This window comes from Apis mellifera, linkage group LG12 (genome assembly GCF_003254395.2).
Source record: "Apis mellifera strain DH4 linkage group LG12, Amel_HAv3.1, whole genome shotgun sequence".
Taxonomy (NCBI): Eukaryota; Metazoa; Arthropoda; class Insecta; order Hymenoptera; family Apidae; genus Apis; species Apis mellifera.
In genome coordinates this window covers 5,166,909-5,193,993 of record NC_037649.1, presented here as the reverse complement: position 1 = coordinate 5,193,993, position 27,085 = coordinate 5,166,909, and the positions used below count along the sequence as shown (strand labels likewise).

At 37.5% G+C, this 27,085-nt stretch overlaps 2 protein-coding genes across 6 annotated transcripts in view; one reads left to right on the top strand and one right to left on the bottom strand.

Moving 5' to 3' along the window:
* Nucleotides 1-27,085, bottom strand: part of Fstl5 (follistatin-like 5) — a 57,852-nt gene that overhangs the window by 6,569 nt on the left and 24,198 nt on the right. For all 5 annotated transcript variants that reach the window (XM_016915340.2, XM_026444138.1, XM_026444139.1 and 2 more), the window contains 2 exon segments: nucleotides 8,629-8,715; nucleotides 2,078-2,213 (listed from right to left, as the gene is read on the bottom strand). In XM_016915340.2, coding sequence (XP_016770829.1) covers nucleotides 2,078-2,213; nucleotides 8,629-8,715 — 223 coding nt within the window.
* On the top strand, nucleotides 22,532-26,997 carry LOC100578562. The gene is made up of 3 exons (XM_003250011.4): nucleotides 22,532-22,996; nucleotides 24,058-24,458; nucleotides 25,308-26,997. Exons 1-3 carry the CDS (start codon nucleotides 22,934-22,936, stop codon nucleotides 25,900-25,902), a joined length of 1,059 nt encoding a protein of 352 aa, XP_003250059.1. The 5' UTR covers nucleotides 22,532-22,933; the 3' UTR covers nucleotides 25,903-26,997.

The window sequence follows — 27,085 nt, the reverse complement described above, 5'->3', positions numbered from 1 at the left end:
AAACTACAAAATGTTGAGAATTTAATGCTATGTCATTCTATGTCATTTGTGAAAAAAAAAAAAAATTCTCAGGCAAAATTGGATTCAAAACGTGAAAAGATATCGAAATTTTAGGAATTGATTTCTTCTTCGAAGAGACTTTTTTGACAACAGAAAAAAAAAATTGCTCTATATATGTAATCTATTTTATACAAATACTTTTTATACAAATGCAAATTCTCATTACAATCAGAATTTAGATAAATTCTCCTCTGTAAAATATTATTCAAATATTTTTACAAATCACTGTGTGCGCGTATTATTATATTGTTGAATTCTTGGTTACCGACGACAGATAAATTTGTTTTTCTCGATTTTCATCGTGTCATATCCAATGTTACAGGATAAATACACGCGTATTTGTTGCAATCAATACGAGGGTCAGCCTCGTATGATTGACGCTAATTAATACGCAAAATTCGTAAAAATCAAAGGTTCGAACCGTCATAACAACAATATCTTCTATAAATTCAATTCCTTTCCGATATTTAATATCATCGATTATTACAACAACGATTTTCATTGGATAGTGTTGTTCAAAGTGATCATAGCAAAAGAATCACGTATATACATATCATTTATTCATTTGTAAAGAGAAGTTTACGCGAGTGGGGTGCGTAATCAAATTATTTCTTAACCAAACAAAATTGTGATGTGCGTGATGTACTACATAATCGTAATAACAATAATAATCATGCTATTTCTCTTCCTGGCTTTTGCAATATATTTTAATCTTTAATTAAAAAAAAAGAAAAAAAAAAGGAAGAGAAAGGAACAAAGAACAATCATGATCGAGGCTAATTAATGACGCAAAAATTTGTAAAAATTCGTTCCGAAAAAACAAATATATAATAAAAACGACGCGTCTGTGTCTTCGCGTTGCGCCACTACGAATTCAAATTCGTTTTATCAAATATAACTCGTGACAATTGTTCCTCTTTTCCATCGGCTGTGTTTCAATTTCTACGGACACGTAATATCATGGCCAAAGATCGATGTACGTATTGCATTTCCACGTTATGTATCTCTTTATCTGCGAAGTTGTATCCGAGTCGAATTAAATTATTTTTTTTTTTTCTTTAAATAATTAAGAAACGCGAAGTTTGACTATGTGCGCGATATTCTACGTGATCGCGATAATATTAATGCTTGCCCTAATTCTCTACGCGATTCTTGCCTCGTATCATTTAGTCTGAAGGAGAGGAAAAAGGAAGAAGTATCCTCCTCCTCCTCCCTCGCATTATAATAATAAACGATTTAACTTAAAACTGAGAGAGAGGAACAGAAAGCGGGAACAAGACGAAGATCTTACTGGCAATCCAGATCGTTGTCACGCTGATTATCACCGGCGTGGTGTGTTTCATCCTTAAGATATATTACTTGACAATCTTCATTGTCAATGGACGAGTGTTAACGGTGTGAGCGAGAGTACGTTTTCCTTTTGCTTCATTTTCCACATTTTAAATTACAAGGTTTGAAGTGAACAGTAAATCGCGAAAAATCTGAATAGCAATTTGTTATATATATATACGTTCGTCGTGTAATCGCGTAATCAATTTAATTAAGAAACGTTCAACCAACGGGGAAGTTGTGCGTGTTGCGCGCGACGAATCGAGAAGAATAAGGCGAAATTCGCTTTGGAAAATTCGTGGCTACGAATAAAGCGTTCACGGTACGTATCACCAGAATGGCGAGAATTTTCTCTTTTTTTTTTATTATTCTTGTCAGGTATCAAATGCACACCGCGTGTAAACGCGTTCATTAATTTCTTCCGGCATGCCAACCAGTTTGTTGGTCTTTCAATTTTCATCTCTCTCGCGTCGAAGAAGAAAGAAAGCTCCGGGCTCCGCGTTAATTTCGCGAAGGCTCGACTTTCCGCAGACGCATCTTCCCCTTCTTTCCCATCCGCGCGAAAATATTTTTTTAACCGATCCCCCTTTTCCTTTTCCACGAACAAGGAAGGCGAAATAAATTTTCCAGAGACGAGAAGGAAGGAAGAATAATTTTTTAATCGAGATTAACCGAAACCACTACTTACTTTCAGCGAGGTACGATTCTTCGGGGATCGAGGATCGATCGATGGACGGTGGTATCGTCATCGAGAGGCTGTCGCTGTTGGACGATGACGCATCGTAACTCTCGGCCACGGTGAAGTCTCGGTGTCGCCTTGAGTGCTGAAAGGAATGAAAAATGCATACGTAGAGAGAACCGCGGAGAGTGGAAACTGGGTTAAAGCCGCGAGAGGATCAAGAAAAGAGCGTCTCGCGCTGCTGTTGGAGATCGATGATGGGGGAGAAGGCACGATCGACCGTGCAGATTAGGCACGATCGGGGTTGAAGGAAGGAAGGAGGGAGGGCCGGCATCGTTAACCGAAAAATTAGAGCGGGCCACTTTTGCCACGTGGAGGAGGAGCATATCGTGGCCCCATTCTTCTCCAAGAACTCGAGGAATTTCGCTCACGTTTGACCAGAGCCGCCGACCGATAGTGCCTCCTCTTTTCCATTTTTATTAAAAACGTCGAACGCCGGCGCGAAGGAGAGAGGGAACGGGGGCGTTATTAGCAAACTTTGTTACCCGAGTAATTTCTTTTGTGCCCGACCCGTTGTTGATGATACGAAACATCATCCGCTACGAAAATTAATCTTCTTAAAAAAGATCCCGGCGGGAAGATGCCTCGAGGAAGGAGATTGCGTCTCTCCCTCCTCAAACGATTCCTCTCTCCTTTTTCTTTCCAACTGCCTTTTATCTTTAATTTCATCCTTTGCCCGACCAACCGTTCGAAATAAAATAAACGCATAAACAAATTGTCCCTCAACACGATCCCTCTCTTCTCTTGGTCTATCCATGGCTACTCGTTAATTTGTCAAACGTAAAGTTATCAACTGTTGATTATTAATTGGATGAATTTGTAAAGTTTTGTATAAATATTATATAAATGGATAAATATTTTGCTTAGGTAAGAATTTTTCCATTGTAAATTGTAAATCGTGTAAAATTTGAAAAGGCTTGAGTAGGACTTGTGATAAATTTTATTTGGATTATCAATTATTATAATATATCTTTTTTATATATAAAAATACATGTAATAAATATTGTATATCTTTTCTAATAAATTTTACATTCACCGTTTCATCCTGTTATCCTTGTTTGATATTCAAGATTTATATTTTTTTTAAATTGACGAAATTTCACTCTAATATATTTCTTATATATTATCTTGATATAACAATGATGTTATTTTTATAATTTTTGCACTAAACTGTTATTAAAGTAAATTTGTCCATCACTCTAATATTATTCATTTCCCAATAAATGTTAAATGTTATTATTATTGCTTCATGTTTCGATATTAAACTATAAAAATATAATAATTTTCGACGCGATGTAACTATGTAATTAATATCAATATCAGATTACAATCACGATTATTCATTATGTGATGATGGAATTATGAATGGAAATCATCACTTCTCATCCAGAATTTCCAAAATTGTTTAAAGGATCCTCTTCGATCCTCTTTTCAATTCTCTCGAATCGTTCGTCGAAGGGACGAAAGATGATAGAGATGAGAGATTGAATTTGAGAGAGTATCAATATCAAGAGATAAACACGTTTGAACGATCATTTAGCTTTCTCGTCTTCTTTTTCATTTGGAATGCGATGGGATACAATTTCTTTGTGAAGAAGAAGAAGAAAAAAGGAAAGTGAAAAACAAGAATTGGATTTCAAAGCGATCTCGTAGTTTGGACACTACTACTTGGCTCTGGTGGTTAATGTACGAAGCTGAAATATCAGAGTGACATTGGAAAATATGAGTAGTTTTAGAGACCATTCATCCTCCGCGGCCGCGTTATTTCACGGAGAAATTTATGAGGACGCAGCGGCGTTCCGTATCTCCATTAGCGTCGCCTAAAATTGTTCATTCACGGAACGGGTGTTTTCAATTACTCCCTGAAATTACCGGCCGCGAGGGAGAACAACTCTTTGAGAGGGAACTTTAAGAATTAATTTAGATAGCATGGAAACTCGTCTTTAAGAATCATTAAACTTCAAACAGTTCCCCTCGTTCACGCGGATTCCTTTGGAATTGTCCGCGGTTTCGTTGCCTCTGCGATCGATCCTGCATACTCTTCTAGATATTTGTTCTAATATCTGGGTGAAAAGAAATCTTACAATGAAAAGTGTTGAACATTATATTTCTTAAGAAATGATATAGGAATTGCAAATTGCAAAGAATCTTGTAAGTTTTTGAAACGACGAGTTATTTTTTTTGCCAAAATCCTTTGATCCCAAGAAATAATTCTCGTTAATAATAATTAAGAATAATATGAGATAACTTTAGAAAAAAAAATAATGAAGTTAATAAATACAAGTTTTAAATCACTTTTTTAACAATCACATACGCAAATTACGGTCTGTATAATTACTGGATGAATTCATAATAAGCATCCAGTTCTTCAAATTCATTGCAAATTACAGCATAAACGGGGATAAATTCTATTGAAATATTCACATTCAAAAACTTCCTGTTGCAGCGGGAATAAAAATCGTCCATTAAACAAAAGAGCATTAATGAGCGGGAGCGGCTATTGTGAAAAATCATTGCCTTTTTTTATTTTATTTAAGTTTTAATCACGGTAAAAAATTTTATTATTATATATCTTGAAAATCTTGACAAAATATCCGAGACATATATTATTATTAACAATTTCGAGATAATTCTTTGATAATGCAATATATCAATACGTTTTAAGAAATAAACATACATAACATATAATAACTCATCAATCATCAAGTAGCAACAAGCAATATAATATTATTGAGAAAGAAAAAAAATATACATAATTTATCTCTCTATAAATACTTTCATTTTATCAAATTTTATAAGATCGTACGATTTCCAATAAAAAGAAAAAAAATAGGTAAACTTGGAAAGTACAATTCCATCATTCAAAAAGAAAAAGAAGAAAAAATAATTAATATCAAGAACGATTTACAAGAGACGGGAACGATATCAGAACTTTCACCGTGCAATTATCTGAAAAAGGATAATCACTGGATCATGAAATTTAACGACGCATAAATTACAAATTGCCAGAGGAACTACGAACAACGTTTTCCTTCGCGACCGTGTACATCTCTCGCCCTTCTTCCAGGTTTTTATTAAATCGATCACCACGATGGCACAAACAGCCAATTCCTTTTTTTTCCCTCCCAAGAGGGGATTCAGAGGCAGGGATATATTCACACCGTTCCAATTACGTTCCATTCCTATTTCGCCGTTCTTCCTCGACTTGCCTCGTATTAACTTGCGTGTTATTTTGGATTATCGATTAACGCTGTCGGCGGGGCCGATCCCATTGATTACACCGTGGGCCGTTTTCGGGCGGATTTTAACAATACGAGAGAGGAACGCGCGCGGTTTTATCGCGCTCTCGTTCCCCCAAATCCCGGGGAAAACGCTTTGTCAAAGGTGGATAGACAGATATAGATAGACAGGTCGACGCAAACTTGGTTCGAGGTAAATACAGAGGAGAGGTGTTGCAGGGTGCTACGTGTTTAGACGTTCGTTAGAAGACGAAGGAGGGAAGGTTGCTCGCCGCGAAATTTAACGCTCGTAAGTACGCTCGGGATCGCTGCTACTATTTTCCTCGCGAGATAATTAAATGTTGCGGGTGCCGCTTTTGCTGCCGTGGCGTGGAATTTCTTCAATGGAAATGGTAATTAATTGATAAAACGGTCGAGGAGGAGAGGATTCGTTTGTAGGAAAAGGGAGAGAGTGTTCGAAATGAGAAGAACAACAGCGATGGAAATTAGTCAGTTTGCACAGGCTCGAATCCAGTTGTCAGACGTTGTTTGCATTTACATTTATCATGGGTGTCGTGCAATCAAATCCGCTTCAGGCCGCGCCGAGAATTATCCTGGCCGCATGTGGGAGGACAAATGCCGGCACCGATCCAACCACCTACCCGCGCCGGGTAAATTCTGGCACGCCAACAATTATGTTGGACTACACCGTTACACGATCCACGGGACGGCCAGGATGTCCCGTGTATGCTGCTGCGCATGCATCAGAACAAACACTTCCGGTCAACATTAGCGGAATGGCCAGCACGGGGCTGCCAGCTCGAGCAACGACAAGTTCACACGTTGCGATTTTCTGCAACGCGGAGAAGAAGGGAGAATATATTGGAAAATAAGATTGGCTGATATTCGATAAATACTTTTATACTTGGATATTTTTTGATTATTTATTGATACAATGCGCAGTTTTGATATTTTTCAGCTTATTAATAAGAATTCTTGTAAGCTAGTTCAAGATTCATTATAATATTCGATTTCTAATTGTAGAGCTTGCAATAAATTCTTATTGCATTGGATTTATGAATCAGTTTCTTTATGAATCGGATAACAGAAACGGTTTGTACTTTTTATTTAATGAGATATTTCCCTTTTTCTTTGCTATTTCCTGTTAGCAATTTTGCATTGTAACATATGGAATGATATTATCGTATGTTGGATTCTTTTTCACTTAATAAAAGGATTTGTATAACAAAAAAAAATGCAGAACTATCTCTTTATTGTTAGAAACTCTTTCAACTTGAAAAGTGAAGCAGCGAGCTAAATTCTATAAAGGATGAGAGAAGAAATGTCATTTCGTCGTTCGTTTCGAAGATGAAAGAGATGGAATACATGTTTATTGTAACATGTAGATTCGATTGATATAAATAACATTGTCACAGAGGCGAAAGATTTGCCACAGATCGCATAAAAATCGAGGGAATGAAGCATTTCCAGAAACGAGGGATTTACGAAACTACCCTGAGAGTCAAGGACGAGCTCGAAAGACCCTTTCTGGGACTGCTTAAGAACCTGCCATGGACTACTTTCAACGAACAATCATCCTCGATCATTTTGGATTCAACACGTTGAGACCCCTAGTTTGATCACGAAATCTTGGGTTATGGGGTGGTTTGACAATAAAGTGATCCCCTTCGAAATGGCCCATTATAGAGGTCCTTTATTACCATCAATCTTGATGAAAGTTCTGTAACGAGTTCTCAAATTCGAATTGATCGACCTAATATCTACGATTTGAAGACGTTTTCAATATTTCAGAAATATTCTTGAAGTTGTTCGTGTTAGCCATCGTTCCAACCATTCTTTGGACGGCCGACGATGAGTTTTAATATCGCGAAATGGTCCAAAAATGAAATGGCCTGGAGCCTGATTGGGATTACAGTACAGTCGGGCGCGAAATTGTTGAAAAGGGAAGAGAATTCTTCTTAATCTAAAAATTCTGACGAAAGTTTTGCAACTAGGATAGATATAAATTGGATTAATTGCAAAGTTTTATTAGAAACAACAAAAGTTTCTTTACGCGATAACACTTGACTCGTCAAGTTAAATTTAACTCGAAGAATTTTGTACGCGGCTGTGCATCGTTCCGTTGCTACGATTCTAATCCAGCTCAATGATTTGAGAAAACGGGCAGCGGTTGTTGTCTTTCTATTTTTTAAAAAAAATTTTTTCGATTAAAATTTCGCATACACGCGCACACGTTTCATTCACTCTTCAAATTCGTTTATTTCCGCGCTAATTGCATTCAAATATTATTACGATTCGTGCATGTATACATATCGTACGAATATAACCGCAATTTCGACGTGTGAACGCGCGTATAAATAATTGCCAAATATATGGTAATATATGATACAAATATGCACGTGTATATTTTCATGTATGCGCGCACTTTATCCACGGTTTTGGGTCACGTTCTAAATAACGTTTCTTTTAATAGAAAACGCGAGCTATTTCGACGAATCGTATTCGAGTTTGATCGATTATTACCATTACGGCAAGTGGGTCAATGGTGCGCTGGAATCTATTGGGAAGGAAGAACAGGTTATGCCATTTCTTGCTTCGAGCAACGGGTTGTCGGGCGAGCGACGTTGAAATACATCGATGCACTGAGGGTAGGCTTTGTCAATGTCCCGAACGATTCTTTGCCTATCCTTTTGTCACATCCTCCATTGTCGCCGAGACCACCGAGCTCGCAAACACGTTTCTATACTTTTTCTTACGCTATGCCGTTCTTATCTCTCTCTCTTTTCTTCTTCTTTTGGATGGAGAGCAACCGAATGCCGGATTAAACGAAAGAAATCACATCGTTGTTGCTCGAATTTCTCGAAACAAATCCACTCGCTTTTTCTTTTTTTTTTTTTTAACTCCTTCGAGCATTTGCTCTCGGTAATTTCTTGTTTCCCCTCTCTGCACTCTCCACGTCGATAACTCGTCGATGCTCGGCCAACAGCAAAAAAGGCGACGATGCGGAAAAAAGAATTTCGAGGGGTGCAACCGGATCCGGAGCCATAAATTCGTTTCAGGGAAATATTGTGCGTTTTCTGGAAGGGATGGGTGTGTTGGGATTGGGGTATGGCATGGAAGTAGCGTGAAACGGAACGGTTTCACCCCCTCCTCTCTCCTTTTTCTTCGTTCTTTCACTCTCGTGATAAATGGTTTCGTGTCGAGGACACACGATAATTATGTTAAACGATACAACACGCAGAGGCTTCACAGTTAACTCACCTTGTAACCGGCCACGGAGACCACGTAGGTGGATGCGATCGACAGCAACAGGAAGTAAAGGGCCGCGATTTCGAGCATACACCTCATCTGGAAATAAATCCAATAAATGTGTGTCAATAGAAATTTTTCGATCGATTTCAATTAGATATATTAGTTCGTTCATTTCGAGGAAACGCAGTTGAATTGAATCTAGTTGGAAATTGAATTGGAAATTTATAGCAGAGTTAATAGAAGATTCGGATAATGGAACAACAATATGCTTACTTGCAATAATAAATTGATATGATGATGATATTTCTTAAGTAATTTCACGATTTAAGTTAAAAAAATTATTAAGTGTATATATATATTTAGGTTTTGATGCTAGTCTACGTATAGATATTATGAAAATGTGTCAATTTTAAATTAAATTTTATCATGGCAAGGAAAAGCGTTTACTTACATTGTTGGAATTATAGTGTATGGTTCAGATAATAGAATTTTCGATTAGTAGAACGTTCCAGATAATGGAGATTCTACTACATCTTACTATTCTAACACAAATATTCAAATAATTTTCTCGATTTTTTTTTCGTCTAATTTCTTATTATATTTGCATATATGAAAAGAAACTTATTTTCGAAATATTCAACATGCCTTTTATCTAAACAATTATTTTAAATATTCTGTTTCATGTCCTCGAAATAATTTTATATTATTAATCGATACAAGAGAAAATTATCGCATTAACGAAAAATAAATCATCGTTGAAATTTCGCGCATTCCAACAACAAGAAACAACTTTCCAACGATTTCTAATGATCAAATGGCGATTTGAAAAAAAAATCCCGTTTAAATGATCCATCGATGATATACAGCGACATGAAAATCGCAACATTTACGTCGCGAAATATTGGCCGAATGCACGCGAGTTGATATTTCACAATTTTATAGCTCTACTACTACTACTACTACTCGCAGGAATGAAACGATGGAGAAAGATTCGCGTCTGCGGATTTAATCCATTTTCATCGATATAAATCATCGGTCAATAACTCGGCCTGTTGTAAAATATCCCGTTTAATTCAATTTAATGGCCGGTCGATATAACAAATAAATATTTATCCAGCCAGGATTGTGGCCAATTTTCAATTAGCCGGTGGTGAACGAAGAATCGTGTTTGATTAGAATCCCTTAACGAAGAATCCCCGGCACGAAGCGGCGTTTCCAGAAATTTAAACGCCTCCTTGCCTCTGCGACAATCCAACCATCGAGATATTTTCCGCCCTTTTCGTTCCCTCGCTGAAACTTAATTGTTCGTGCGATATTTAATCGCTGCTCCTCCCCGGCATCCATTTGTCCGCTTTACCGTGAAGTGTGTAGCGACGTCGCAAGCAGAGTTGAATGGATTCCAATTTTTTTTTATATTTTTTTTTTTTTTGCAAAGCAGGAATTTTCTATGAAGATGTTAGAAATGAAATTCTTTATTGATTTCGAAATCAATCCATAATCGATGCAATAACGAATTATATCGTCCTTTTTGTTTTTTGGAATTTTTAGAAACATTTTTCTGTGTGTATCTTTAATCAATGATTAAAGTAAAAGAATTAAAATAAAATTATTTGTGAATTTTTCTAAATTTATATATTAAGAAATCAATGAAACTTACGTTTCAAATTATATTAAATTCTTGAAAGATATATTTTGATTCTTCGTCCAAGTTTTGAAATTCATATTTATAAGCAGATTTTCACTATTCGCGAGTGTTTATTATAAGGTTTGGCTTCACAAGAATAAATTATTGCACTTTAATATTCAAATTGGTTTTGATTTATACTAAACTTCCACTGTTTAACATCATCAGACTTTGTATTATCCCCAAAATCCAAATAATGGGATTAATTAATACCTCTGATAAAAATTATCAGAGAACTTGTAACTCGTAATATCAAGAATTAGATTTCTTTTCCTTAAAAGAATTCAACGAAATGAATTTTTCTTTCTCACCATCACAATCCGATTAAACTAAACGTTAAACACTTAGAATAGATTCGATCCAAATCTAAATCTCGAAAATGCATATTCATAACGTGAAATTTCCACTTTATTTGTACATAAAGTCTGGAAAACCTTCTTGAAAATACTTGAAACGAGCCATCTTTCGAATCGAAACGAGACAAATTTGCATTTGAATTTAATTCAAACGTATAAATAAATATCGATCTCATCACCAGTTGCACGTCGTTTTTATAAATCGCGGGAACGAGCGACGAGGGGTTTGGCCGGTGATTCAACCATTTTAGAGTCGTCTCTTTCCTCTTTTGGACGTGGAAATATTGGCTGGAACTGGATGGATCGCCGCGTATCGTATATTCGATAAACACCGTGACACGGTTATAGAGAATACTCATATATACTTTCTGTTTCTAATCGCCTTATCGGTAAAGAAGATTCTCGTCCGTGCACGAATCCATGCGACCTGTTTAACATGGCCGGGCAAATATCACGCGGGGGGAAAATGAAGACGCCAGCCAGAGCGCACCGCCGTGTATTAATTAAAAGTGCCAGCTCCTCGCTGTTTGCTCCTTTGAACCAGTCAGTTTTCATTCGAAGCGAAAGCCTGCTCGCTTCGGGGGCGGTGAGCAGAGCGCGCGATTTTCGTCGAAAAATTTTTTTCCCCCTTTTCCTTTTTCCTCCCTTCTTCTCCTCCTCTTCTTCTTCTTCTTTTTTCCCCTTTCTCTCTTTTTCGATCCAACGTCGAAACGTTGGGAAATATTTTCCAAACGAAAAATATCACGCGACGTAGAGTAATCCTGTCCTGTACGTTATTGTATCGTAAATCGTGTAGTTAGAGAAACACGTATTATAAAATTATAGAAAATAATTTTCCCTTCGTGGAATATCGTTTCAACGAGCCCGTTTATAATATACGGGGGTCGTAAATATCAATTAAAAACGCAGAACCCCCCCAGCGCAATCAGTTTAATGTATAGAAAGTTGAGGATTAAATAAATCTTCGAGATTTAATCGCGAACAATTTCAAATTTAGAAAATGAAATGATTTTAATAATTTCTCTTTTTTCGTCTACTTTTTCTCTCTGAAAACCTTTTTCCCTCCCTTGCCCCTCGATAATTTAACCCAATTATCCCCGCGAACTTCTCGAATCGTTTCCTTTTTCTCTCTCTTTATCTTTTTTCCCGGTCGAGATATACCGTTTCAAATCGTAATCCGATTTGATCGATTGAAAAAAGGGCGTTGAAAATTCTGGCGGCGATTAAAATAAAATTTCGTCCAAGAATTATATATATATATATACACGAGACGAGAAACCATTTATCCGGATGTACCGCGGGCTAAAGTGTCTCCAAGACGGATCGCGCCCCTCCCACCTCTCCGCCAATCCGGAGATTGAGCCTTTCAACCCGCAAGATACCAAATTTTTCTCACGTACACGCCATATAAACGTACGGTGAAAAATGAATTTCCCTTAACCGTATTCCCGCGTTATACAGAGAGAAGGAGGAGGGGGAGGGGAGGATGCTTTATTTAGCCTGTTTAATCCGAGCGCGTGAACCGGAAGATAAATCCGGTTGGTCGGAGGACGTCTCACCGCTACGAGTCGTAAATCGAGGCCAGAGTTCGCTCCTTCCCCCCTCCCAGCCTTGGAGTACCGCCCTTTTTGAATTCATCCCGGCCTTTTCAATTCGAAGAGAAATAGCGTTGATGAAGGAGAGTTGTACGTATTGTATGTACAACTCGAGAGATGATATCGTTTATGTATTCGGCAAAGTGATCGAGTCGCTGAAAAATCCGGCCGAGATTCTCGCCACTTTCTTCCGGGTTGGGGAAAAAAGAGACGAATCGATCGCGTTCGCCTCCTCTTCCTGTTGTTTTCCACCGCGTCGCGCTTGCCCTTTCGCGTGTCGAGACGATTTCGAAGTTATCGTTTTTCGAGGGGACCGAGGGATCCGACGTTCAGACAGGGTCTTATCTTTAAACCTCTCCTCGGAATCCTCCGCTTTCAGATCGCTTAAGTAAGCCCTTTTCGCTCCGTTTAGCATTCTGATTTTCGACCGAAGGTTTATGAACCCTTTTCCAACGTTCGAACTTCGTTTTTTATTGAAATTGAAACGCGATTGAAAAAGTTGGTGGGGAATTGGTTGCTTGCACGCTTTCTCGTTCTACCCCCCGCGTCTTTTCTGCTTAATTAATGCAGCATGGTGTTCCTCGTTGGGGGGAATTAGGAGGCTTGATATTAAGGGAAAATCTTTGAGTTATGGAATTTTCGAATATGAATTTTATGATACGCGTTCAAAAAATGTAATTTATATATATATATATATAAATTTATAATATCGTATATTTGAATAATCGATTTTCCAATAATCGATATTCTATTGTATATATTTTACTATGATGCATGTATTAATAAAAAGTGTAGCTGATTGAAAAGAAGGTGAAAGTAATTTTGATTATATCGAATTTTTCGAACAGAAATTCAAATATCTTGAAACGTGTATCAATATTACATTTTCTACTTGTGAAAATCTCATTTCTCCCTCTATGGTTTAATATTATTCTTTCTTCCTTCTCCCAGCTTTGCTTGTTGCTCCCGCTAAGAGTATTCCCTTCTGGCATCTTTGAACTCTTTTCTTTTTTTTTTCATCCTCATGTTGCTACTTTTTTTGATTACTCGCTCCCTTTCTCTCCTCTTCCCTCTTTTTTGATGTTCTCGAACGCTAATTCTACTTTATCGCCTTTATCGTCGAAATTACTTTTTTTCTCCTTTTCTCTTTTTTTCTTTTTTTTTTTAGCATCCTCTTGTCGTTCCTTGCACTTCTAATTTTATAGTTCTCCTGTCGCTACAATTTACTCTCACGTTGCAATCCCCGTCTCAACGGTGGAATAACGTTCATTTCCGTGAAATGTGGAAATTTTTCCATGTTCCAATTTCATCGGAATAAAGTGCGCGCCCCAGAAGGGGGGGGATATTTACCGACGAGAGGACGCCCTTGGGGATGATAGATTATTTTCCCGCTGCTAATTCCGGATAGGCACAAGTGGAAAATCCTTAGAAATAACGACAATGGTGAATCGGACGCAAGGATCGATTTTGGCGAAAGTGGCCACTAGCGATCCACTACAGCGATCACTGATTTGGCCACAGAATGTGGTGGCGGCCACGGCGAGTTGTTGACCTTAGTCGATGGAAGGGGATGGGGCAGAATAGATTCAGACACTCGAAAATCCCCAAGTGGAAAGAAGGGAGAATTATTTGCAATATGCGAGGTAAAAAAGATATAATTCATCCCCATCTTGAAAATGATGCTTAACCTATCTGGATATGGCACTTTAACTATCCATCGAACACTTCACGACACTCGACCATTCTTTAACGAGGATATATGTATATATATACGCGTGATATTAAAGTTGTTATTGATTTTGGCCGCTGATCCGCATATGTGGTGTACTCTAATCGTTGCTAAAGCTGCGTCACCTGCGTCCTCTTGTGTCATTAATCTAATATTATTTAATATTATGACGCAAAACTTAAAAGGATTATTTTAAGAAACGCAAAGTAAATGTTTCACGAAATGAATTATTTCAATGATCAAGTTTTCTTAAATTTTTTTTATCAGATAAGCATAGAAAATATTGATGAAGATTTATAAACGTAATTATAATATTTCATATCACGAGTTGATATTATTGTAGTAGTCATTCTACCAATCAAGGCTAATTGATTGTTAATTAATTAATTAATAGTTATTTATGTATACGAACGAATAAATACATAATAGTTTCTCGAGCAATATAGTTACATACTTATTTGAAAATTTGAAATTAAAAACTATTTTATTTTATTTTAAAGTGTCTTCAATTTTATATTAATCTAAACATTCTAAAATTCTAAAATTCCATCATATCATTAGACATCTGTACTTGTATTTCACATTAATAATTTCACAAATTATAAATGTATTTTATCAACTTTTCATTATAAAAAGGAAAAAAACAAAAAGCTTGGAGCATAAATATTATACCTTTCATTGAAAAAAAAAAAAACAGGTTCTTAAAACCTTAAATTACTAAAAAAAAGAGAAGAGAAAAGAAACTAGGTTAAATCTGCAAAGATATCTAAAAACAACGAGCAGATTTTTAATAATCTTGTTAATCGCTTGTATATACGATGTCTTAACGAACGAATCTTTCATCATCTCGATGAAGGAGCGGTGCTCGATTCATTCATCGTAGCACTGTAAACCACCGCTCAAACCTACTCAAACTTGGTGTTTTTCACCAACCTCCTTCTCTCCCGTTCTGAATCGAACGAATCCTTTTCTCGTCCGCCGGCTTAATCACGAAAGACCCTCCGCGGTGTCTCTAATTTACATCCCGTATCTTTGTCCCGTTAAAAAAAAGCTCGGCCGCCGGAAGACGAATTGCACGACTCTGTAATTATTCGAAAGAAAGAGAGACGGTGGAGGTCACGAGGAGGGAGGAGGAGGGAGAAGAGGGACACGGCTGATATTTTTTCAAACGGAACGAACGGAAGAAGAGGAAACGCTACCTGGCGGTGGGCGGAGACGAGCGGAGACGGAGAAGCTGGCTGGAATGGTTTATTGCGTGTGGAGATAATGGGGACGATGCGGGTTTCTGTCTCGTGTTTTTTGTCTTCGGGATCGCTTCCAAGAATCCGTGCACTCGGCCCCCCTCTCTGGTTTATTTTAATTGTTTCAACACGATACAATATAATTCCTCGTGATTTTTCATATCAAGGCTAATGAGATGCTCGTCAATTTTTACAAGTGTACAAAGAGACTTCTATTTTTCTTCTACTTTTTTTTTTTTATAACTTGTCTAAAATTGTCTTGTGAAAATTAAGCGAATAATTAACATAGACAAAAAAAATTCACAAAAATTATCTGCTGTGTTAAATTAAGAAAGCGAATGGATAAATAAAAATATCATTTTTCCTTTTTGGTATATTGGCGAATTTAGAGATCAAATTTGAAACATTGACGATCGATCTCTCGACGATCGTCTACGTTTTCTTCCTCCCCGCTCGAATAAACATGAATTTCTTTTCCATTAAACTTCCACTTGGTAAAAGCAATTTAACGTTAACGAGTAATTACGTATTATTTGAATATACAGAGGCCGGCTATTTATTCCAGGCCGGGAGTAGCTAGGAGTAGAATAAGGGTGGGAGGGTCCAAAGTGAGTTTTATTCTTGCGGTTTTAAATTGCTACTCCAGTCCTTTTATTAATCGTGGCCGAAAAAATATTTCACCAAACTGTGGACGTTGTTGCGCACCTGCGACTCGTTCGATCGATGTTTTACCGGATTAACCATGTTTTTAATCGATTCCTTCGATATTTGCTTGTCAAATATTTATGACAGGATAATAATCCTTTTCTTTTTCTTCTTCTTCATTATATCTCAATCGTATTTGAATCGTTTTCTCGATTTTTTTCTTTTCTTTCAAAATATTTATTTTTTAGAAATTAATTATTTGTATTCTATTCGATGAGAAATATTTGGCCTTGTTGAATTTTTCTTATGTTGAGAACGGTATAATTCGTGTAACTTTTATTTGAATACATAATGAACAATAATAATAATAAAAAAAAAATATCCAAGTTCTTTTCGTTGTTTTTGTAAATTACGTTTCTTTTTGTCGGGCGAGACAAAAATATTTTTCCGTGAATGGAATTTTACGCGGGGAACAACAGAAGAATGTTTCATTATGTATTGTTTCGAACGATATTTCGCAAAGCACTTGGTTACGAGTTAAAAAATAAAAATAAAAAAGAAAAATTTGTAAAAATATAGGGTATCCTTGATTCCTCTTTACCAACGACGAAATATTTACAATAAATTATTTATTATCGCAAGCTTTCAGAATATTTCGTGTTTTAATAAAATAGCAGAAATGTATATCATAGATAAGCGAGATATTTTATTTATAAACTTACATTTACGATATCATAAAACCCGAGATATCCCTTTAATAGCGAAAAGATTAAACATTAGATTCAAATCATACATGAATTATATTTGACACAAGATATTTGCATATCATTTGTATTTGTCATAACAATTTCATAAAGTATAAAAATGAAACGCGCGAGAAGAAGAAAGATGTACAATGTATCAAGCATTACATTCAAATTTCCATACTCCCATGTCACGACGCATCGTTCGCAATTATCCTCGACCCGATGAATGTTCACACACACACACGCCATTTAGGACACACGAGCGTTTAAATTGTATTAATTTCAAACCAGATATCGGACACAATCCGAATCTGCAGTTGCCATAATTGAAGTGAGGACGGAGCACACAGTTGGATATATATATCGATACAGTCTGGCTGCGCGACTCGTGAGTGCAAATATTTTGAAGCGCCAGCTGTTGCTCGAGTGCCCCTCGTTAAAGCCGGAAGCAGTTTGGAATTTCGGCGTCGTTCAAGAATCTCTCTCTCTCTCTCGGCGTCGCGAGAAATTTCTCTCCGTGGGCCGCCGATTATTCACACGAAGGTATACGAAGCCCTGTGAAAACATCCGCTGCCGGATGTTTGGATTGCATTAATTGAAGATGGGTCAAGCACCGGTCGAACTTGCAATCGCTTTAATTGCATCAATCGATGGGAAAGCGACGGCTGGGTTGACGAGTGTCCTGACATTTCATTCTTTTCACTGTGTAAAGCGGCCCGGCGTGTTTTCATGCAATCGAGAGCGTTCTCGATCTTTGAACTCATCGATATAAAGCGCGATTCAATTTATATATAGGATTGAATTTTCCGGAAAAATATCGATAAACGTCTAGTTTAGTTATTCGCTCTCAATTTGACAACAATTTGAGGATTGTCGAGTTACGTAAGTTTTGGATTAATTTGTCTTGGATTTTTAATTCTTCTTATTTAAAAAAAATTAATAAAATTACTTATATGCTCGATTGAAATCTTGTTTTGAAATGATGAAATGATTTTATGTGGCTAAAATTGAAACTATTTAAATATTGAATATAATAAAAAATATCGTGTAAAATATACGTTAAATTGTCCCTACGTCATTTGTGCAACGTTTATGAGATGCATTTCCATAAAGCGACGAATAAAATTTTGAAGAACTTTCACGTAAAAGACGCGAGTAAAAATTGAAAATTTTATCATCAAATCAACGACAGGGAATAGAGGAAACCGCGCCATTGAAGTCAGTTTTTGTTTTATCCCGATATCTCAATTGGATGTCGAGATATAAGGACTCAAAGTGTCCCGTAACAATCAACGTCGCATAGGGATTATGAATAGGCCCGCGACCCAGTGATCTACATCTTTTCTTGGAAATGTGTACGGAATTTCCAGGAGTCGCGCGTATTACGTTTTTCCAGGAATCGCGGCTGTCGCTTGTCTGGAGTTTGAGATAGGTCAGTGGGATAAAGCGCGAGCGAGAGATCCGAGTATGCGACAAGGACGTGGATAGTAAACCATTAAAAATTACCTTTTCCTTTACGCGACGATATCTCGGGAACCGGAAATCGTATTAAGATAAATAAAAAAGGGTTTTAAAGGGCGAGGTTCCGCGCTTCTAACGATCTTTCATTCGTCGATTAAAAGTTATTATCTTCGGAGTTATAGCGGTTTAAATTTTTCTCGATTTCAATAGCGATTTCAGATTTAACGTAAACGATTAAAAATTACCCTTTTCTTTACACGACGATATCTCGGGAACTGGAAGCGGTATCGGAATAAATGAAAAAGAATGTTTTAAAGAATAAAGTTCTGCGCTTTCAATGGTCTTTCATTCGTTAATTGGGAATCATTATCTTAGAAGTTATAACGGTTTAAACTTTTTTTCTTAATTTTAATAAAGTTTAATCGAATTTCTAAGATAAATTATCGCGATAAATATCCTTATTTATGGAAGAGATATTGTTTTTATTATTATCTACGTTGATTTAAAAAAAGTTCACTTTGATTGAAGTGAATTGGATTTTTATTTAATCAACTGATTTTGGTTTAATTATGTTGATTGAACAAAACAAATTTTTTTACGAATCCTGTAATTTTTAGACATCTGTAGATCTGAGCATCCTGTATTTAAATTTTATTTTGTATAAAATATGCAAAGCACACATAATACGTAAAAATATGTAGGTACCTATTTGCATGAAAATCTGCAGTCCAGCAATGAAATTAAGCTTTCATAAAAGAAACAAAAGCAATAAAATAATCAAAATGAAGAATTATAATATAAATTAAACAATTATTAAAAAAAATTTAATCAACGTTATAATTATATTATCCTGGTTGTTAAATAATCGGATTGCATTCCGTACAACTTGATTACGGACTTTATGTGGTTTTGGATTTTCTGATGTTTTACGCTAGATTTTCCTCCATTTTTGTTGTTTACTTTGTAAATAAATTTTTGGAAAGAACGTTAACATATTTCCCTGTGAGAATAATTCTGAAACTCAGAAAAGGAGTTAAAAGATCTATATTTTTATTCTCTGTGCGGGATGAAGAGGATTATTAAACACCTTGATATAAAATTAATTACAATACAATTTTATGGCAAAGAAACTGAAAATCCTCCATAAATAAACGTAATAAACTAAAGTTTCTTTCCTAATAAACTATTCTCATTATATTTATTTTATCAATTTGATTATTTAATAAGATTTTCTCAAGATTCCTAAACAACTTGAAATCTCGAATTTAAAACATTCTTTACATGAACATACTCGAAAAATAACTCGAACAATGGATCAACAAGTACGAATTAAGAATTGGCAATCGAAGTAAAAATATTTAACCTGTTTGCTTCGATCGAATTCCATACATACAATTATTCCCAATTTAATAATTCTCTTTCTCTTTTCCAAATAATAAATTTTCGATTGTTCAATAGCAGAAAATCGAAGATAAATTTCAATCGTTAATCGCGATTGTCTCGCGGGAAGACATTCTTGCCGTGCGAGTGGAACTTGAGCAATTTGTCAATTTCAACATTTGTCCGCGCGTTCCAAATGCTCGCTGATGTAGCTATCTCGCTCGAATGATCCAGCAACACCCCACACTTGTAGGGGGGAATGCCGCATGGTATGATTTGCGGGTGCAATCTGTCGACGTGGCGAGACGTGCGGGGGCGATTAGCACGGCGAATATCATCACGGTAAATCCGGAATGTGGAAGTCGCTTAACGCGTCTCCTTTCATTTCATTTGATCGAAACTGAGGGCAAATATAGACTTTACACTTGGGTTATTCGCGCGGATATCAACCGTGTTGATAGACACCGTTTTCATCTGCATTTTCGTTCAAAGTAAATATATCGAAGCACAGTCAATCTACGAACGAATTCGGACACGGATTCATTCACGTACGACTTGAAATAGTAATTACTCTTCCTTCTATTAAATTTATCTTCAGGATTACTATAATCTGTGTACAAAAATGGACTTTTTCTCTCTCTCTCTAATTTCGATTCTCCAGTGATTTGAAAAGTTAGTTTATTTTAGCCCCGAAAACACACGGTTCAAAAAACAATTGAACCGTGACCGAGCCACTCGTGGCTATCCCACCGAGTCGAAAAATTTGAAAACGAATTCGCCTATTGAATTCGTGTAAATATTCCACGGACTTTTATCTTTCCACCATTTTGAATCACGGTTCAAAAATTTCGGGCCGCCCTCCGAGCCACCAATCGCGCCCTTTCAAGAATCAAGGCTAAAATTACGCCCCATTTACGACTACACCTTAGCCTAAATTCGAAGCCGTAATCAGGCCGCTCGGATTCGATCGGAAGGATCGCGTTTTATTTCGCGAACGCCGCGTCAAGGCTGAATTAACCGTGTCAGCAATTTATATTTCGCTTTTCCTCGACCTCCCCACTCGCCCATCGTCGGCCACCATTAGCGATCGCGAAAACGGCGCCCGCTGAAAGAGCGATTTATAGTGGCTCGATTAAAAGCGTCAGATAGCGTCGATCACGAGTCTCACTCTTTTTCCTCTCTTTCTCGCCGGGTATTAGCGGATCTATTTAATCGATCGTGTCCGATGAAGGGGGCGCCCTCTGACTGAATTTCTTATCGTTATCGTGGATCATTTCTATCGCGAGAAGGGATCGAATATCCCGACTGAAATGATAAGGAAGGATATGGGCGAAATTGGATAACGGGGATGATAAAAGAAAATGATGATGGAGAAGGTTTGAATTCATCGTTTTCAATTTTGGATTAATCCTTTGTTTGTGTATATATAGCAAATTGAGATATACTTTTAATTGTATCGCATTAAGAAAGAAATATTTATATTTTGTATTATATTTTGTTAATAGTTTCATATATCGATGATACTACAACTTGATGAAAAGAATTCTTCATTGGAAAATAAAAGTACGCCACCGTGTGCACTTATTCTTAAAACTTTCAACTTGTAAACAAATTTGTATTTTTGCGCGACTTTCTTTTAATTGCTTCCCAATTAGGCTGGCCCCAGTCAATGAAATAAATTAAATAAATTAAATAACGACACGTTTTCTCGTATGCAGAGAATGTAAATTTTATATTTAAAAATACATATTTAATAATTCTCTTCATTTTTTCTTTTTTTTTTAAACGTGTCGCAATAATAAACAAGTCTGCAAAGCGATGGCTCAACAATGTTGGTTACGAAATGTTGGAAAATTGTTGCCTTAAACGACGAGCTTCCCACATGCCGTCAACGATGCGTGTTAAACGATATTTTAACATTTTCTTTCCGCGCGCGCGTTACGTCATATTACGTGCACAATAACGACGCGTTATTGCGTTCTTTTTTTTCTCTGGGTCATTACTTACTTACGCTTTCCTCATTGAAAAGCCGTTATTAAGACATTTTTTTCCTGCCCGGACCCCGGTAAATATCGGCCTGATTTACGATATTACTCTTAGGGTAAAATCGTTCCCGACATTGCCAATAAATCGCCTCCACGCTTTCGCGCATTCACCGTATCTATAAATTGCTCGTGTTTCGCCGATTTTTACCTCGGCTGTTCGCTATCTATTTCCGTTGTTAATACGATTTTTCCGCCCTCGAGCGTAGCACCTTTTTTTTCTCCCCCTCCCTCTCTCCTCCCAGTTGTTGTCCTCGCAGTTTTATTTCCTGCCACGCCTGATGCTCCCCTGCCCTCCCCTCTCCACGCTATTTTTAACGGCGTTTTCACCTATAGGAAAGAAAGAGAAAAAAAAGACTGGTTCTTGAGTACTTGGAGCGTGGGGTGCAAGCAACGATGCGCAAAGGGCGGAACAATCCGGCGTTGTTTCTGTCACCCGTTATCGATGCCGTAAATTTATGTCCGCTTAATCGAATGAAAGAAGGGAGAAGAATGGGGAGGGAGAGGGAATAAAGATGAAGAGAAAAAAAAGGAAAAGGAACCCGGAGGAAGTAAAGATTGAAAGATCGATGAGGTTTCAAAGTCTTTCGAGTCTCTCTCTCTCTCTCTCTCTCCCTACCAGTCCTTTGACAAAATCCATTTATTTCCAAAGGTTGATCTCCTTTTTAGTCGATAAAACTTCCTTCGAGTTATCTGTTAAAACGTTATATCGTACGGCATATGTATAGGAAAAGTGATAGTCTCCCCGTGATCATAGATTCTATTCGATGAAAAAGTTAGATGCTAGGATGGAATCTTTTTCGAAAAATTTGATTTTCTGAAAAGAAAAAGAAGAAACGAAAAAGAGCCATAATATTACCATTTTTGCTTCGACTTATCGATAATTTATTCAAATATATCCAATAATCGGAAATTAAACAATTTCAATTTCGCGATTCGTGAAAAGATTCTTCAAACTTATTTTTAAAATTCGAAGAAGATTTTATTCGATTTGTTCTTTTTTCCCTCCACTCTGATTGTATCATCAGCATATATATATATATATATATATCCGAATTAGAATAGACTAGACAAGTTTGCTCGGTCGCGTTGTTCCGAGCGCAGGGAAATGAAGTTGGCGGACAGTTGGCGGTACTGGATAAAATTTATTTTCTGGAAAGAAGCGCACCGATACCGTGGAACCATAGCGATGAAGGGGGCGGCTGGGGGCTCGAGGGGGTAGCGATGTCGCAGAATTGGAAAGCGCGACACGCTCCAACCTCAAACTCCGCGATTCACATATAGAAATAGTTTGTAACAAGGAAAAATTTTTCAGAATCTTCTTGACGCTTTATCGACGATAAATCAAACTTTCCAAGAACTTGACGCGGACTCGTTGAAAGGAGTGTATATAAAAACGGATAACACGTGTTATAACGCATAATACGGAAGCGCAATGTCCTCTTTGATTGTAATGCACAATTCGCAGATCATGTTGTTGGAAATGGCTGTGAAAAATGTGAGTAATTATTGTTTATACGTCGTCGTATTTCACTCAGATATTTTATTTTCCTCGTTATCTTCTCTTCTGTCCTTTTCTTTCTTCCTTTTTTTTTAAGGTTTTTAATGATAAGTAAAAGTAGTGATTTCGCAATTCAAGTGTACATCGACGCTTGAAAATATTCGGGGACATTCGTCATTTTTAACGAAAGATTGACGTACGGGATAAATTATCGTTCAATTTTCGACGAGATGGTTGCTAAATACCAATTTTTTTCTTTTCTTTAACGATACTTTATCGACGATTAAAATATACTAGATGTCTTTGTGCACGTATAAAACGAACAGGATCAGAAAAATATTAGTTGGAAAATAACTAGGAGACAAATAATCGGAAATTATATCGAATACACAAGAATGTTGATGATGAAACGGAAAATTTAATCATTTCTTATTATCATTATCGAGTTATTTAATTCTTATTTAATTATTGGCAAGATAAATATCCAACGGAGTGCAGAAAATAAATACATAAAATTAAACGGGATTCTTCATTAAACGATTTCACGTTGCAATTAAAGAGATGTCGTAAATAATTATCGAATGGTGTATCGTTTTTACCGAACAGAGAAGATTCTTTAAACGCGCGATTTCTCTCTACGTACGTATCTACATACGATTACCCGATATGAAACTTTTAAACTTAACACACACCGAGGTAGTCACGTAATGGCACCTGTATACACGGGCCGGCAGTCACGTAAGAGCGTAAAGATACATCATATAGTATTAAAAAGTATCATCCCTCTTCGCTTCCACTTTTCCCTCTGAAAATCTGTATTTTTAAAACATGGAATGACCAAGAGGAGCACTTTACACCAGATAGATACACCACTCGTTGAAAAACTCTCTCTTTCCAAATAAATTTTCAACAAAAAGCGATATTTACTTTAAGATATATATATATATCTCCTCGGTCGATAATACAGGAAAAAATCGCTCGACAGTCAATCCATGTATAACCTATATTTTCGACTCGGATATATATAAATTCGAATATACATATATATTGACTTGCAGCTCTACATGCCATGGACAAACGTGTTCGACGCAGCCCTCATGAAGAAAACCGTGATAATGTTTCGATTGTTGGACGAGGAATGGACAACGTTGTCCCCGAATCGGCCCGACTACCATTCTTACCGTGGCTCCAATTACGAGAACGAGAAATTCTACGGAGGCAGATCCGTCCTGTTCTCCGTCCCGGAATCCATGCTCGAGGAGAGTATGTCGGGGGTGGATCTGCAGATTTACGTGTACAAGGGTATATCCAAGTATTTCGAGCTCGAGTCGCGCCGCAATTTCGGATTCACTCTCGTAAGGATGGACGACCTGTTTAACGGAATTATCAAGGACCTCAACGAGAGGAAGGAGCTCGAGGGTTATTTTTCCAACGATTTGGAGCGGGAACCTATATCAAGGTGAATGCATTTAAATACGCGGACGTTGGCGTTTATGCAAATTCCGCCTGGCGGGGGGGAACGGATTATCCGGACGGCAAATGTTAGGGTCCCTAGGTTAAACGTAATTTAAAAAACTGCTGTACCGGCCGAGCTCGGCTTCGGTTTGTATCGGGAACCGTCCGTTTGTTCCGACCCGTATTCGAAATCTCTTTCTCTCTTTCGATGAAAAAAAAAAGAAAGAAAAAGAAAAAAAAAGGGTAATCTCTCGTCCGTGTTTGCTTCTTGTTAATCTCGTTAAAATACCTGTCTCCTCGAAACAGGAGGTCGGAACATTTTTCTCTCGTTGAAATCTAGATTTGAAGCGACGTTATCTCGGATAATTCATGTTATTCGTTTATTATAATTAAATCCGAAATGATCGCGCGAAATAATTTAAAATAACTTGCAATATTATTTTAAATAACACTCCACTTGGTGGATTCGCGGCTTTGATGGAAAGTTTCTCTCTCTCCTTTTTTTGTTTGTTTTTAATAGAATATATAATACGGATTTTATTTCGGTTTAATATTATTTCTTTCGAAAATAACAATTTACTTCTCATTTCGATTAATAAATAAAATGTATCTAAATTTATCTAAAAGGATTAGAACGTGTTACAAGCGTTAGAAATGAAACGCTAGAACTCCTTTTGAAGTGTAATACACGAATCACCGAGACATAAATTAAGAGATAATTTTTCATTCCTAGAAACGCTTGTTAATACTTGTCAGCTCAGCCGCTCACGTTGCTCGAAAAATCCTTTTCGATGTGAGTCAAAGGTTGAAAAAAAAAAAATAAAAAACATGATTAACTTATTAATCAATTCAGATCGACGCAAGGCAAGTTCAACCTGTTCGACGAGAGTTTGGACAAGACCGAGTCGACGATCGAGCTGTACATACGCATCAGTTACCTGGGCAAATGCATCATAACCGAGATACACTCCCCGATGAGCATAGAGAAGGCGTTCTACGCGCGCGAGGAGACGGACGAGCATTACAGATACCAATTCCGAGAGTTGAACACCATGGATCTCGAGTCGTTCTGTTGGGGAAGCTTGACCATCATCCCACCCCTCCACCCGGACAATTTGATCTGTCGTTGCGAGCGGGTCGAGAAGGCCGTGGAGGAGGCGACGCAAACCAAGAAGAAGAAGAAACGGAAGCGCGACGAGCTCGATTTCTATGGAAAGATGGCACGCGCCCAAGAGTTGTTGGCCAAGATGAAGGAGATGAGGAAAAATCGTCCCGATTCCATAGCGCACGGGGTGGCGAAGAAAGTTTGCCCACCGCCTGTCTGCCCGACCGTGTGCACCCCTGTCTGCGTTTACACTCTCCCATCCATTTGTCCCAGTCCCTGTCAACCGTCGACCGTTTACTGTATGCCTTCCCTCGCCTCTCCTTGCACGCCTTCGTGTAGGTGAACTCTATATACATATATATATATGTATATACGGAGAATCATGGAGAATTTGCACAGGGAATTTGCGCGGAAGCCAAAAAAAAAAAAAAAAATGGAGGAGGCGTTTTACGTCCAACTTTCACCATTGTTCCAGCTAGAATCCTCCCCTCCCCCTTTTCCTGGAGGTAATCACGGCGACCGTGTCCCATCGTGTTTTATGATCCATTCATCCCCCGCGATTGGACGATTTCCCAAATTGTCGGCCGAAATTTTATGGCTTATGGCGAGAGGATGGAGGCGAGGGTTTGGGGTTTGCAGTTTGGATCGAGTTCGGCTCGCCCGTTCCAACTCGAATTGCTTATTCCGTTCCCCGTTGGATAAAGGGGAAAAAAAGGAGAGAAGAAGAAAAGGATCTTCTTTGTCGCGCGTCTAATACGGTATAATACGTTCTCCCTTTGCGAGTGATCGGAAATGCAGGATGATCCTTTGGGATGTTGTAAATTGCAACACGGGCAGGGTTAGGCAGACACGCCATCTTGGGGGAAGAAATTTCACGCGGAGGAACGTTTTTCCGCCGTGTCTCGAGGTAACCCGGGATATCCACTTGGCGGCGGCCCGGATATTCCGATATTCCATGCAATTGAAAGCCGAAGAGTTTTGCATTTTGATTACCAACCGAACCCCTTCTTCTGGCCAGCCTCCTCTCGAGGAGAGGATCGTCCGCGTACGTGCACGTATATGTACGTGTATATACATATATGTGTGACGTGAGGTTTTCACGCCGGGATTTCGATTTGCAAGCAGGGGAGTATTTTATCATCGGTGGCATTATGCAAAGATTCGGGATCTCGAGCGAGGAGGCGAAGATCTTCTTCGATCGGGGAACGAAGGTGGGTAGATATACGTGAAAATGGAGTGAACGCTTCCTTTCAACGGTCCGTAAATTTTTTGATCGAGAAACTGGCACCTCTGGTTGGAAAATTTCCCGTTGGGACTGTATATACGCGAGGAAACTATTCTTCGGCTTTACGGATCGTTCGATTGTCGTTCTATTCAAAATTTCTGGATGATGATTGTCATATTATTAAATTGAATAACGTGATTACTGTCTAAGGGATAAACGAATAAACGTGCAATTTTTATATAAAAATTTATAACGAGCATTCCATTTATTTGCCGAAAAATTATTCATTATTCGAATTAAT